The sequence below is a fragment of the Meriones unguiculatus genome, chromosome 3 (assembly GCF_030254825.1).
Source record: "Meriones unguiculatus strain TT.TT164.6M chromosome 3, Bangor_MerUng_6.1, whole genome shotgun sequence".
Lineage (NCBI taxonomy): Eukaryota > Metazoa > Chordata > Mammalia > Rodentia > Muridae > Meriones > Meriones unguiculatus.
In genome coordinates, this window is record NC_083351.1 from 167,230,886 (window position 1) to 167,245,819 (window position 14,934).

Consider the following 14,934-nt stretch of genomic DNA (forward strand, 5'->3'; position numbering starts at 1 on the left):
GTAGTTTTATTGCAATTTGACACAGGCCTGGCTCATTTGAGAAGAGGGAAACTCAATTGAGAATATGTCCTACTCCAGTGTCCTGTGTGCAAGCTTGTGGTGCTTTTTCTTAATTGGTGGTTGATATGAGAGGGCCCAGGCCATTGTGGGTGGGGTAGGCATGAGCTGGTGGTCATAGATGCTGTATCACAAAGCAGGCTAAGGATATCTGAGGAGCAAGACAGTAAGCAATATTCCTTTAAGGCTTTTCTATCAGTATCTGCCTCTAGGTCCCTATCCCTAGTTCCTACATTGACTTCCTTCAGTGGACTTAAAAGCTGTGAGGTAAAACAAACCTGCTCCTCTCTAGTTACTCTTGGTCATGGCCTTTGTCACATCAGTTGAAATTTGACTGACATGAAGTTATTATGCTGAGTTGAGGCTTTCTAACAACTGGACTATCTGCAAGCTTAAGCCCAATACACCCAGGGATTTAGCAAGCCTGATTGCTAATTCAAGGTTGGAATCATAGCTGTAGTGTTTTGTTGGCACTCTCTCTGGGGTGGGAGGAATTTTATTCATGTCTCCCAAGAAAAGGTTCACTTACTAAGATTGAACAAAAAGTCTTATACCCAAAGAGACAAAATTGCAGCCTAATATTTGGATCTGAAATGTTTTTCCCTCACATTTATTATGTCTATCATTTATTTGTCTGTCTATTTTATCTATGTCTCTTTCTATCGATCTATCTTTGTATCAATCTATCTATCTATCTTTATGTATGTATATATGTATGTATGAATCATCTATCTATGAATGTATCTATATTTATCTAATGTCTCTATGTTTGTATGTCTTTCTTTCTCTATTTCTCTATCTCTATCTACCATCTCTCTACCAATCTATGTATGTACATATGTATGTATGTATTTATCTATGAATGTTCTCTTTATCTAAGGATCATCTATCTACCTATGTACCTAAGTATGCACTATCTTTGTATCTATCAATCTACTTTTCCATTTAATCTATCTTTTTTATCTGTTTATATATGTATGTCTGTACCATTTTATCTATGTATTATCTATCTAAGCATCAATCTTTTTATCTATGCATGTTCTATCTCTATGTATCATCTATCTAAGTATCTATGTATCTATCAATCTACCTACCTATTCAATTTTTCTTTCATCTATTAAATATGTATGTATGTATATATGTATGTATGTACACATGTATCTATCTATCTATCTATCCATCTATCTATCTATCTGTATTGGCTGCTTTTGCATGTTGACAGAAACTACAGTCCTCAGAGAGGAAGGAACTTCATTTGAGGGAATGCCTCCATGAGATCCAGCTGTAATGTCTTTTCTCAATTAGTGTTCTATTGCCTGGTGAGGACCTGGGCTTTTTGGGTGGTACCATCCCTGAGGTGATGGTCCTGGGTTCTATGAGAAGGTAGGGGGAAGAGGCCATGAGGAACAGGAAGCATCACTCTTCCATGGCCTCTACATCAGCTCCTCCCTCTAGGTTCCAACCCTGCTTGAATTTCTGTCTTGACTTCATCCAGTGATGGACTATGGATCTGGAATAGGAGCCAAATAAAGCCTTTCCTCCCCAACTGGTGCTTTGGTCATTGTGTTTCATCTCAGTAGTAGAAACCCTGATTCTGAAACTATCTATCTACCTACCTATCATCTATATACCTACCTACCTAGGTATGATATATCTATCTACTATAAATGTAACTTTAATTCACCAGATGCCATTGTAGAGTTGGAGGCTTACTTCCTCCATCTGCTAAACTAAACTCAGCCTGGAAGCTTATAGCCTCTGTACAATATAATCTAGGCTTAGAATGTTTTCAGCTTGGAGACTTACTGCTGCCTAAGCTTACCCTTCCTAGCTGGTTCAACTCAGCTTTTCTGGCTCAAAATCCTCCCACATCTGACTTGTTCATTTTGTTTTTTCTCTATCCCTCTACAATCTCTTCTAATCCAGTTCCTTTTCCTTTCCTAGCTGGTTCTGTTATCACCTGTGTCCAGGTTATTGTCTGTAACATTTCTCTGTGAATCTTTCCCAGTAAAACTGCTTCCTCTCCCTCATTCTCTGTGCTGCTCCCTTGAGGAGCTTCCCTTTCCTCTCTCTTCTCATGAGAGTTGGGAATATTCTATTGCCTCAAATTCTTCTCTGATTCATCACCTCATTTTGACACTTAGTTAGACTTCACTTTTAAATGTGGGTGTTTCCTTCTACACGATATTTTACCATCATAGTTCGGTATTAAAAGCCTGTACCACCACACCTGGCTCTAAGATATTCTTTACCTAAAACAAACTTTCCAAAAGAATGTGGCTGAATTTAATAAGTCACTGGGCTTCTCCATGTTTCTTGCTCTCTTTCACTCCAGGGTACTACGGCTGCTGCCTTCAAAATTTCTAGACCTGTACTATCTCATGTTTCAAGGCTGTATATTGATTCTCTGTTATTGAACCGAGGAAGGAGTATTTATACTTGGCTATATGAAATAGTTTCAATCTATAACCCAGACTAGACTCAAACTACAGATGATCCAGTTTCTGACTTCTTTTTTTTTAATTTAAAGAAATTATTTATTTTTATTTTGTATACATTGGTGTTTTGACTGCATGCATGTCTGTGTGAGAATGTCAGTTTTCCTGGAACAGGAGTTACAGACAATTGTGAGCTGCCATGTGGGTACGATGAATAGAACTCGGGTTCTCTGCAAGATCATTCAGTGCTTTTAACTGCTCAGCAATCTATCAAAGCTTTTGCCTCCTCTTGTAGTATGAAGCTTCTCCCTGTCTTGTTCCCATTCTTGGTGGCATCATCTCTAGACAATTTTTACATAGTAGAAAATATTTACATACTAGAGGTTGAAGACATCGCTCAGCACTTAAAAGCACTAGCTGCTCTTTCAGAGGACCCAGGCTCAGTATCCAACACAAAAATGATAGCCTAAAAATGTCTGTGATTCAGTTCCAGGGGATCCAACACTTTCACACAAACATACACACAGGCAAAACACCAATGCACATAAAATACATGGTAGGAAATTACATAAAAATTCCAAAATAGATTTATGTAATGTTTAAACTAGTTCCTTTTTAACAACTTTAAGCTGGGCATGATGGCATGTGCCTTTAATCCCAGCACTGGAGGAGGCAAAGCTGGACAGGTCTCTGAGAGTTTGAGCCTAGCCTGCTCTGCAGAGGCTAAACAGAGAAACCTTGTCTCCAAAAAAAAAAAAGAAAGAAAGAAAGAAAGAAAGAAAGAGACAAAGAATGAAAACAATGCAAAACAATTTTTGTCTGTACACTTTGGAGTATTATATGTTTCTTCTGGAGGTCAGAAGTTTTCTTCAAAAAATGGACTTGAAGATATTTGAGAGCTGCCATGTGGATGCTGGGAAATGGAAATGGATCATTGTTAAGAAAGTCAGTGCTCTTGACTGCTCAGTCATTGACTCAGGTATTTTCAGTGCTCTTCATTTACTGAACATAGATTTTTTTTTCATACAATACATTCTGATTATGGCCTCTTGTCAACCAGGTCCTCTGTGATCCTCCCCACCTTTCCTTCCATCCCAATTTACACTCTCTTTTCTTCCCTAAGTAGAAAAACAGGTATTTGAATAATAATAATAAGGATCCAGGTCAAAGGAGAGATGGCTCAATGGTTAAGAGCACTGTTTGTTTATCCAGTAGTCCTGGGTTCAATTTCCAGCCAACACATGTATAGTGTGATCTGCTGTCCTCTTCTATCATGCAGATGTACATGCAGAGATGCACTAACATATGCAATAATTAAATCTTAAAAAAATGGAGAGAGAGTGAGGGAGCCAGGTGTGGTGATACACACCTTTAATCCCAGCACTCAGGAGGCAGAGTCAGGAGATCTCTGAGTTGAGTCCAGCATGTGCTACAAAGTGAGTTCCAGGAAAGCCAGAGTTACAGAGAGAAACCATGTTTTGAAAGTCCAACAAAAAACATAGAAACAGAAAAAGAATTATAAGAAAATAAAACAAAAACAAACAAATTGGAATAGGAGAAAATAAACAAACCAACAAAGGAAAAAAATTCTAGGATAGAGCTTGAGGAGGTGGGCACAGTGATACTCTTTTGTAATCATAGCCCTCAGGGAGACAGAGACATGCAGATCCCTGTGAGTTTAAAGCCAGTCTGATCCAGGACAGTCAAGGCTACACAGAGAAGCCGTGTCTTCAAAAAAAAAAGTATGAGTCACATAGATGCAGGTAGAGGACACTTTCGCACATAAACAAATCCCGTGAAAACATAAAACTAGCTTTCTCTGCATCAGTTTCTTTCCACCTCCCTCCTCTTTGTTATTTATCTCTCAGGGGGTGGGGCACCATACCATTCTCCCATTTCTCCTCTCCACTCACTCTTCTTCCCAATTCTTCTCCTTATACAAAAACAATAAATAAATAAGTAAATAACAATAAACAACAATAACAGAAAACCATAAAATTGGTAGACATAATATACAAGGAATGTAATATAAAAAGTAAAGGAAATTCCTGATAAACCATTATGAGACCAAGAAACTCCAAAAATGCCACTGAGTTCATTTTGTGTTGGCATCAATAGTTTGTCACTGGGCCTGCTGGTCAGAGTGGAGTTTATATTCTTGGGGAGACTCCATTTGAAGGAACTCAATTCCCATTTGCAATAGGTTATCCCTTTTTTCTAGGTTAGGTATGGAAGCAGCTGTCCACTCCTCTCCACACTGACACCCCATGTGGTACAGACCCTTGCATGTACTGTGCATGCTACCTCATTCTCTCTTGGTTCATATGTGCATTCTTCTTCTTGCTTTAAGAAAGCCTGGTTTCCTTGGTGTCCTCCATTCCATCTGGTTCTCACAGTCTTTCTTCCTCCTCTTCCACAGGGTTCCCTGATCCCTGAGGGGAGGATTTGACAGAGATGTTCTAATTAGTACAGAGTGTGTCAAAGTCTCTCTCTCTTTCCAGGCTCATAGTTCTCTCTCCATTTCTGTTTGTATGTGTGTGTGTGTGTGTGCTTGTGTGCATGTCCACATGAACATAATTGTGCCCATTAAGTCCAGGAAAAGTCTGCAGATTCCTTTGCATTCAAGTTATAGTATATTTCAAGTCACCACCATACATGCTGGGTACTGAATTGGGCATTCTATAATGGCATAGTGCTCTCCTAACCATGGAGCATCTCTCCATGTCTAGTGATCCTCCCTTTCTGAAATAACACACAACTTCCTCAGAACCACTGGTGGCGTTTACCTCCCTGATACACTTTGTGAAATGTTGTGAGAAAGTGCAGTGCACCCCCAAATTTCCAATTATAGTCAATGAAGACATTGAACTTTTGAGCCCTGTACACTTAAACTCTCACATTCTCTTAGGATAGGCATGTTCCAACCTGTGTAGTTCAAGTCTAGATATCACCTATGGTTTTGTGAATGCCAAGCAAGGATTGTGCTACCTGAATTCCTGGCACAGAACGCCCTGCCAAATATTGTTATGACCTGCTTACACTCTAAAGCCCCTCTGCAGAGACCTACTTTAGTCCTTGGCATGATTGTGGCTCCTCAGTTAACTCTTGCTGTCACCTTTCACACTGTTTTGCCCGAATCTTGATATCCCGTAAGACCACCACCAGGACCCGAGTCCATTGATACCATATGAGGATCTTTTAAATTGCAAATCATTACAAGCTGCAGCTTGGGCTCACACCCCCCACCACCATAGTGGTGAGAGCCAAGAGTCCAGGCTCAGGATAGTTGGGTGATTTAAAGTTTCTGGTTCCTCCCAGAATGCCCAAGGCAGGGGTGATTCTTGCCAGGCAAACATCTATTGGTCAAAATGCTGTATTTTGAATTGATTAGCTATAAGAAGGTCCCCAAACCATTAATGATCTGGTGTCCCTCCCTAGGGGGATGGGCCATTTTCCTAGCAGTTGTATCTCTAGTGAGGGGAAAAAGAATGCAGTAAGGCAGGTATTACTAGACCTCTCCACCCACTTATTTCAGGCCTTAAATATTAATAATAGCTGTTAATTTTTAATCTTTTCGTCTCTCAGCATATCAGAAGCCATTTTGTCTTCAAGTCTTCATTTTGATTGTAAGGAGAAATTAAGACCAAATTCTCAATCCCTCCATGCTTGACACCAAAATACAATTCAATAGTTCCTACTTGCTGTTTAGAAATAAACAATAAATGACAAATGCATGTTCTGCTTGTGTTAAAGATCACAACATTTTGCTATATTCCTTATTTCCACATAGCTGGAAAGCACCTATGAGATTCCCTACCCTAATCCTAGCCAATTAGCTTCTAGTGATTTGCCTAGCCTCCTTGATACAATGCCATACACTTGGAACATAATTGATTATGTTTAGCTGGTTTAAATGATGTAATCTGAGTATGGCGTTGGAGTGGTCACTGTGTGGCTATTTCTGAAGTAATAACATTATTAATTGATGTAAGTCTCTGAGTAGCTACCAAACAAAAAGATTGGCAAAGCATGAAGCTCAGCTCTTGATTGCAGAGTAGACAAGTAAGTGTATATTTTAGGAACAGGTTAACACTTCCTGCACCCTGCTGACTCCCACTCTGAACCATGCTGGTCACAAATGTATAAACAGAGACAGGGTAGTTGGCTCATATAGTAATCCTCCCAACAGGAAGGCTGAGGCAGGAAGATCCCTGTGAATTGGAATTCTAAATTAACCTTACCTACTGAACAATGTTGTCAGAACACAATTCAAAAACAAGGACAACAAGAGCAAATAGAAAAGTAAATGAATAAGCAAGCAAGTCAAAATTCAAGGTTCAGGAATTAGTATGTGTTCTCATGATTTTTATCCTATTCTTGGTTGTGTTTGCATTGACACTGAATGCTTGATTCAATCTAGAGAATGGGAAAACCCAAGGTGGGATTAAGTGTGTGGACTCAAATATGCAAGCAGATGGCAGCTTGTGGTTGGTAGGTGGGGCTGAAATAGGGAGAGGCTGGCAGGGTGGTATATAAAGTCTTCATGGGAGACAGAGGAGTCATTCCCTCAGTGACTTGAAGACTGTTCTGACAGCCTGGCTCTGCTGGGATCCAGAGACCCTGTGCTTATCAGTGCTCAGAAGAGGTAAGTCACTTTGATCCAAAGGACCAGGGCTCCGGAAACAGAGAGGTTAGGCCCAAGATGGGGAAGTCATTTATTTATTCATTTGTTTATTTATTTACTTACTTAAGTTTCTAAAGGCTTTTTTCTGGATGTATATGATTTAAAACTACTTTTAAAATTTGCAATATTTTTATTGATTATTGGGCAATTTCACGTCATTGAACCCTGAGCACACTCACTTCCCAGTTCACACAGGTCATCCTCCCCAAGTCCCACCAATCAAAAAAAAATCACTTTGTGTGGCCAATACACTCACTGGAACATGCTTAAAGTTCAGGTGGCCAGCCTCTTGAAGAATCACAAGTTCTTCCCTACCTGCCCCCAGTCAGGAACCATCCACTGAAGAGTGTTAAACTTCTGCATCCTTACCATGCAATGTTGAAAAGTTCTCTTTGATGGCTTTCTGTGACAGTATTTTTCATTCCTGTCTCCTCATATGAACCTCCTAAAGACAAGGTTTAGATTTAAATTCATATTCTTGACACAACTTTAATTAATACAGGATGCAGTATCAACCCCATTTCCAGGATCTTCTCAGTTTTTTCACAGGCGGTTTCCATGTTTTAGAAAAATTATGGGTAGGATGGGTGTGTCAACTTCCCATGTTCTGTTGTCCCAGGAATTGAGACATGATCTATGTCTTGTTTGCACACAAAGATGGTATTCAGCTTTCAGACTACAGGGGACCCCTGCCCAATGGGGATGTGATTGAGTGGGGTATTGGTAAGGGTTGGATGGAACACTGGGGAATGTGTAATCTTGGGGGTGCTTCTCAGTGAGGGAGTTTCACTTTGAGACCTCCTATGAGGACAATGGCTTAAGCTGATGTCTCCACCATCATCAAAGCAGTAACTCTGACTTTGAGTGTTTTTTTCTAATGGTGAGGGGCTTTTCTAAACTGGATTGTGACAATGTATTCTCCCCTAAATGACTCCCCAGGATCCTTCTGATTGAAGACCTTCCAGGATGAGTGCTCACACAACACCCACACTCCTGAAGCTGGCAATGCAGGCTCTGCTGAGAGATGAGACCTTGGACATGTCAGCTCTGGACAAACTGCCCATGGAGCTCTTGCCAGCACTGTTCAAGGAGGCCTTGACTGGCAGACACACTACAACTGTGAAGGCAATAGTGGCAGCCTGGCCTTTCCCCTGTCTCCCTGTGGGGGCACTGATGAAGACCCCTTACTTGGAAACCTTCAAGACAGTTCTATCAGGAGTAGATATATGGCTGCAAAGAAAGTTTCACCCCAGGTAAGCAATAAGCAAGTTCTGTGGAATGGAGCCTATGGATAAGAGGGAAGATATTGTGGGGTCAGGGAGAATGGCTTCTTCTTGAGAGTATCAGAGGCTCCTGATTGATCATTGGATAGAGATACAGAGCATTTGGAAGCTGTTCTTTGCTTGTGCTAAGGACTGTTGCCTATATCAGAGCTTGGAGCAGATGTAGCCACACAGGAAAATTAGCAATCCCTGGCCTGCCCCAATCAGTAGTAATGGGACTAAGGGGAAACTGAGTTACTTAGAGCAAGTAAAGTTACCAGGGCTATCTGTGCAGCAAAGGGAAAGCTTCTGCAGTGTGGGAAGATGCTGATGAAAAAACACCCACCTTGGCAGGAGTTAGAGCTGAGTTTAGAGATGTGGAGGAAATGCTGAGTCAGTGTGGGGTCTTGCCATGTAGCTGACACTTGACATGTTTTACCCACAGGAGGGGAAAACTTCAGGTTCTTGACCTGAGGAAAAAGCACCATGAATTCTGGAGCATATGGACTGGTGAAGAGGATGGTGACTGCTCAGCAGAGACCCCAGATGAGCAGCAAGTAGTGAAGGTCCTTCCCAGATATGCACTGAGGCGGTGCCTGAAGGTGGTAGCTGACCTTTGCCTCAGGCCACGTGTAGATGAAGAACAAACATGCTTCTTGCAGTGGGTCCAGCAGAGAAAGGACTCCATCCAGTTCTGCTGTCCACAAATGACTATCTGGGCTCAGCCTATCCACATTATTAAAGAGGTCCTGAATGTTTTTCATCCAGAGCATATCCGAGAATTCGAACTGAACACACACTGGAATGTGTTTATGCTGGCAGACTTTGCTCCTTGCCTGGGCCAGATGAGAAATCTTCACAAACTCTTACTGGCACCCATCTCCATGAATGTCTTCAAGATTAGCAACAGGACAACAGACAGGGAAGACAAGTGTATCAACAAGTTCATTTCTCAGTTCTCCAGATTCAACTGTCTTCAGCACCTCTCCTTAAAGAGTGTCTACTTTCTCAGAGACCGCATCAATCAGCTCCTCAGGTAAGGAAGGATAGAGAGCTGTGTCAGCTACCAGAGCTGACCTTTCTATTTAGTTTTAAGGATTAGTCATTTATGAGGCCTGCACATCAGTGGGAACAAACACTTAGGCCTCTAGAATACACAAGTTATATGTTGTTTCTATGTATATTGAATCAGTGTGTCAAGTAAGCTATCAAGAATCAGAAGACTGAAGGTCAGCTTCAGTAAGGATGGGATGTAATTCTTGGAATGGTGCCCACCCAATCTAATGGAAAGGGAACAGAAAGGGGAGAGTGTAGTGAGGAATTGGTGGACTCACAAGCACAGTGGTTGAGGCGAGGTCTGAACTCATGTCTTTGAGATCAGCATCAGCCTCCCCAAATTTCCCATGGGTGACAGGTTTTGAGCTTAAGTAGAGATGAGTGCCTGCCTGGGACAATGGGGATAGTGAGGATGTTAAATTACTACAAGTGTGACTGTGCAGATTGATGGAATATAGAGTGCAGTGAGCACATAAGAAGTGTCCCTAGAGCCTGCCAGGACTTTCATGGTTTGGAGCTCCGTATGTGTGTTTTCAGGGCTTATGGGCTGAAATGGTTTTGTGCTTGAGAGTAAGGCCAAGAGAAGAAATGTCAGTTTGTTTTGATAGAGGAGATTCCAACAGGAAGCATCTAAAATGATGCCCTTGAATCTACCTTGGGTCACTGGGCTGCTTCTACCTCTGTGTAAATCCCATCCTATACTCTCCAACATCATTTTTCAGAACTAACCTCCTGGTCTATATCCCTAGATGCCTGATGACCCCGTTGGAGACCCTGTCCATGACTTACTGTGACATTTCACAGGTAGACCTGAACTACTTCTCTGAGTGTTCAAAGCTCTTTGAGCTGAAACATCTGGACATGAAAGGTGTGCCCTTAAAGGCTTTGGAACTTATGCCTCTCCGAGTCCTCCTAGAGAAGGTGGCAGACACTTTGCAGTCCCTGGACTTGAAATGTTGTAGGATGAAGGACTCTCATCTCACTGTGCTCATACCTGCCCTCAGCAAGAGCTCCCAGCTGGCCAAGGTCAATTTCTATTGCAATGACTTCTCCATGCCCATCCTGAGGAACCTTTTGCAGCACACAGCCAACTTGAGCAAGATGAATGTGGAAAAGTACCCTGCCCCTCTTGAGTGCTATGATGACTTCGGTTATGTCTCCACAGAAAGATTTGCCCAACTATGTGCTGAGCAAATAGATAGACTCAGGGCCATAAGGCAGCCCAAGTGCATCTCCTTTGCTACACATATGTGCCCTAGATGTGGAGAGCGCTGTGTCTATGGCGTGGGATTCCAACTGTGTCTTTGCCAGAAGAGGCAGCGGTGAATAGAGAAACCTAACTTCTGCATTTGGAAGCAGTGGAAGGCTTGGGACACCTCTCTCATTTTGGATGTCCAGAGCTTGTGGCTTCAGGGTCTGTTCAAGTTTAGAATGCAAATGATGTTTGCTGAGTTGGATATAGGAGACAGCAGGTAACATTGAGAACAATGGGTCTTTGGGAACAGGGGTTTTGATGAGTCAGAAAGTTTTGCCTTTATAAGTAAGTTCTGTCAGGACAGGGTAGCCAGCGGCCTTGTCCTGCAACTGTAAACCTGGATGTTCTACCTCCTGGCTATTGTTTCAGTTATCACCCTCATTGCCATGATCTGGAAGGTTCCATGACACAATGGATGGAAAAACACTGATATATATATATATTGAGTGAGACAAAGGTCCTGGCCAATTTGGCATCCATAAAAATGACAATTTTGGTGACACTTCTTTCATTCATGTCCTTTTCCTGCCTGCACAATAGTTACAAATCTCTTGTGTGGTTCTTTCACATGCTCTAAAACTTAAAGCTAAAGTGAGCAACATAGACACAGCTCCTGTGAATATGAAGCGGGTATTAATGGATCACAAACAATTAATATCCAGTACACTCAGGCCACAAGGCACCATGGACTGAAGAGAAGGAGAAGACAACACAGGGAAGAGTGAACAGGCTTTTCAATGCTTATTTTCCTTCCAGTCTTAAAACGTAGTTTCCTTTTTAGTTGAAAGCCTCATGTACTCTGGGCTAACCTTGATCTTGTTTGGGTGAGACTATAACCATAAACCAATACATCCATCCCGCATGCCACATGCCTCTAGGACCATATTCCTGTGGACTCCCAAACTCTATGAAGTAGCCATAGTGTATATAAAGGTGTCTGATACCACATAAGTCCCTGTCCTGCAGAAAATATTTTATTTACAAAAGATGTTTATTTTATGTCTTCAGTTGTGGTCTCTATATTGATGTATATAAGAAGAAAAATCTCCCTTGTCCTAGCCATTATATGCCTTTTTTCTGTATAATAAGATATCAATAAAATGATTTATTTCTCAATTGTTTTCTTCTCCAATGAATTATTTATTGAACACCTAGAACATGTTTTTTGTTGTTGTTGTTGTTGTTGTCAGCAACAAACATTTATTAAAACCATAGTTGAAAAAGAATTGTGGGTAGTGAACTCTGAGGTGGTTTTACCTATGATGTGTTTGTAATTATTTCAGAGTCAGGGGTGCCTTTCAAAATTATTACCATAGTTAACCATAAGAATTTATAGAAGAAAGTCAAACAAAATACAATGGATTATTTCTCAGAATGATAGGAACCATATTTCCCCCTGTTCAATATTACTTTTTAATTTATTACAATTTATTCACTTTGTATCCCAGCTGTAGCCCTCCCCCTTGTCCTCTCACAATTCTGCCCTCCCTGCCTCTTCTCCTGTCTTGCCCATTCCCATGTCCACTGATAGGGGAAGTTTGCCTCCCCTTCAACCTGACCCTAGCCTATTAGGTCTCATCAGGACTGCCAGCATTTTCTTCCTCTGTGGCCTAGTATGGCTGCCCCCCTACCCAGCAGGGGAGGTAGTCACAGAGTCAGGTACTGAGTTTATGTCAGAGACAGCCCTTGTTCCTCTTACTAGGAGGCCCATTTGAAGAATGAGATGCCATGGACTACATCTGTGCAAGGGTTCTAAGATTATCTCCATGAATGGTTTGTGGTTGGAGTATAAGTCTCAGAAAAGCCCTCTGGGCCCAGATTTTGTGGTTCTGTTGCTTTCCTTGTGGAGCACCAGTCCCCTCCAGGTCTTTCTATCTCCCCCTTCTTTCATAAAATCCCCTTCACTCTGCCCAAAGTTTGGCTATGAGTCTCAGCATCTCTTTAATACCCTGCTGTGTAAAATCTTTCAGAGGCCCTCTGTGGAACGCTCCTGTCTTGTTCCCTTTTTCCTCCCTCTTCCAATGTCAATCCAATTTGCCTTTCTAAATGAGGATTAATCATCTTTCCTAGGGTCCTCCTTCGTTACCTTCTTTAGGTGTACAGATTTTAGTATGATTATCTTATATTATATGTCTATTATCCACTTATAAGTAAGTATATACCATGTGTGTCTTTCTGCTACTGGGATAGTTCACTCAGGATGATCTTTTCTAGTTCCCACCATATTTCTTGATTTCCTTGTTTTTAATTGCTGGGTAGTATTCCATTGTGTAAATATACCACAATATCTGTATCCATTCCTCAACTGAGGGGCATTGGGGTTGTTTCCAAATTCTGACTATTACAAATAAATCTAAATGTCCTTCAGGTAGCACTATTCCCAATTGTCTGAGAAAGCACCAGGTTGATTTCCAAAATGGTTGTACAAGTCTCCCGCATGTGTTCTCACTTGAGTTTTTCATCTGAACTATTCTGATGGGTGTAAGGTGAACTCTCAGGGTCGTTTTGATTTGCATTTCCCTGAGGACTAAGGATGTCGAGCATTTCTTTAAGTGTTTCTCTGCCATTCGGTATTCCTCTATTGAGAATTCTCTGTTTAGCTCTGTACCCCATTTCATAATTGGATTACTTGATTGTTTGCTGTTTAACTTCTTGAGTTCTTTATATATTCTGGATACTAGCCCTCTGTCAGATTTAAGGTTGGTGAAAATCTTTTCCCAATCTGTAGGCTGTCATTTTGTTATGATGACAGTATCCTTTGCTTTACAGCAGCTTTTCAATATCATGAGGTCCCATTTATTGATTGTTGGTCTTAGAGCCTGTGCTGTTTGTGTTCTCTTCAGGGAGTTGTCTCCTGTGACAATGAGTTCTAGGCTCTTCCCCACTTTTCTTGTAACTGATTTAGTGTGTCTGGTTTTAGGTTGAAGTCTTTGATCCACTTCAACTTTAGTTTTGTGCATGGTGATATATATGGATCTATTTTTATTTTTCTGCCTGCAGACATCCAGGTAAGCCAGCACCATGTGTTGAAGATGCTGTCTTTTTTCCTTTGCATGGTTTTTGCATCTTTGTCAAAAATCAGGTGTCCATAAATATGTGGGTTTGTCTCTGAGCCTTTTATTCCATTCCATTGATCCTCCAATCTTTCTCTGTCAGCACCATGCAGTTTTTATTACTGATGTCCTACAGTATAGGTCAGGATCATGGATAGAGATACCTCCAGACACTCTTTTATTGTAGAGGAACTTTTTTTTTATTCTGCTTTTCTTGCTATTCTATGTCAATTTGAGAATTTTTCTTTCAAGGTTTGTAAAGAATTGTGTTGGTAATTTGATGGGAATTGCATTGAATCTCTAGTTTGCTTTTCGAAAGATAGCCACTCTTACTGTGTTAATCATGCCAAGGCAGAACATGATTTTCGTTTTTTTTTTAATAGAAGTTATTTATCTTAATTTTGTGAGATTGCGGTTTTGACTGCATATATGTCTGTGTGAAGGTGTTGGATTCTGGAACAGGAGTTAAAGACAGTTGTGAGCTGTCCTTTGAGTGCAGTGAATTGAACTCAGGTCCTCTTCAAGAGCATTCATTGCTCTTAACCACTGAGTCATCTCTCCAGCCTCCTGCCTCCTTTTGTAGTATGAAGCTTCTCCCAGTTAAGCTCCCATTCTTGTTGGCATCATGTCTAGACAATGTGCCACGCTAGTCCTTCCTAATTTCTTCATAAGATTTACATAGTAGAGGCTGGAGTAATGGCTCAGCACTTAAGGGCACTAGCTGTTCTTCCAGAGGACCCGGGTTCACTTCCCAGCACAACGAAGACAGCCCAGATCTGTCTGTGATCCAGTTCCAAGGGATCCAACACTTCCACAGAGACATACATACTGGCAAAACACCAATGCACATAAAATACAAGGTAATTAGTTATATCAAAAATTCAAAAACATATTTATGTAATGTTTAAACTATTTCTTTTTAACAGCTTTAAGTTGGTATGATGGTGCATGCCTTTAATCCCAGCACTGGGAGAGGCAAAGTTAGACAGATTTCTGTGAGACTGAGCATAGCTTGGTCTACAGAGGAAACCCTGTCTCAAACAAAACACAAAAACATAGAGGAAAAAAAGGCAATACAAACAATTATTGTCTGTGCACCATGGAGAATTATATGTGTCTTCTGGAGGTG

The 14,934-nt window shown here is 41.1% G+C and overlaps 1 protein-coding gene across 1 annotated transcript; it reads left to right on the forward strand.

Moving 5' to 3' along the window:
- Positions 1-8,145: 8,145 nt before the first annotated feature.
- On the forward strand, positions 8,146-10,823 carry LOC110543816 (PRAME family member 8-like). The gene is made up of 3 exons (XM_060378846.1): positions 8,146-8,432; positions 8,887-9,477; positions 10,247-10,823. The coding sequence occupies exons 1-3, from the start codon at positions 8,146-8,148 to the stop codon at positions 10,821-10,823; spliced, it is 1,455 nt and encodes a 484-aa protein (XP_060234829.1).
- The last annotated feature ends 4,111 nt before the right edge of the window (positions 10,824-14,934 follow it).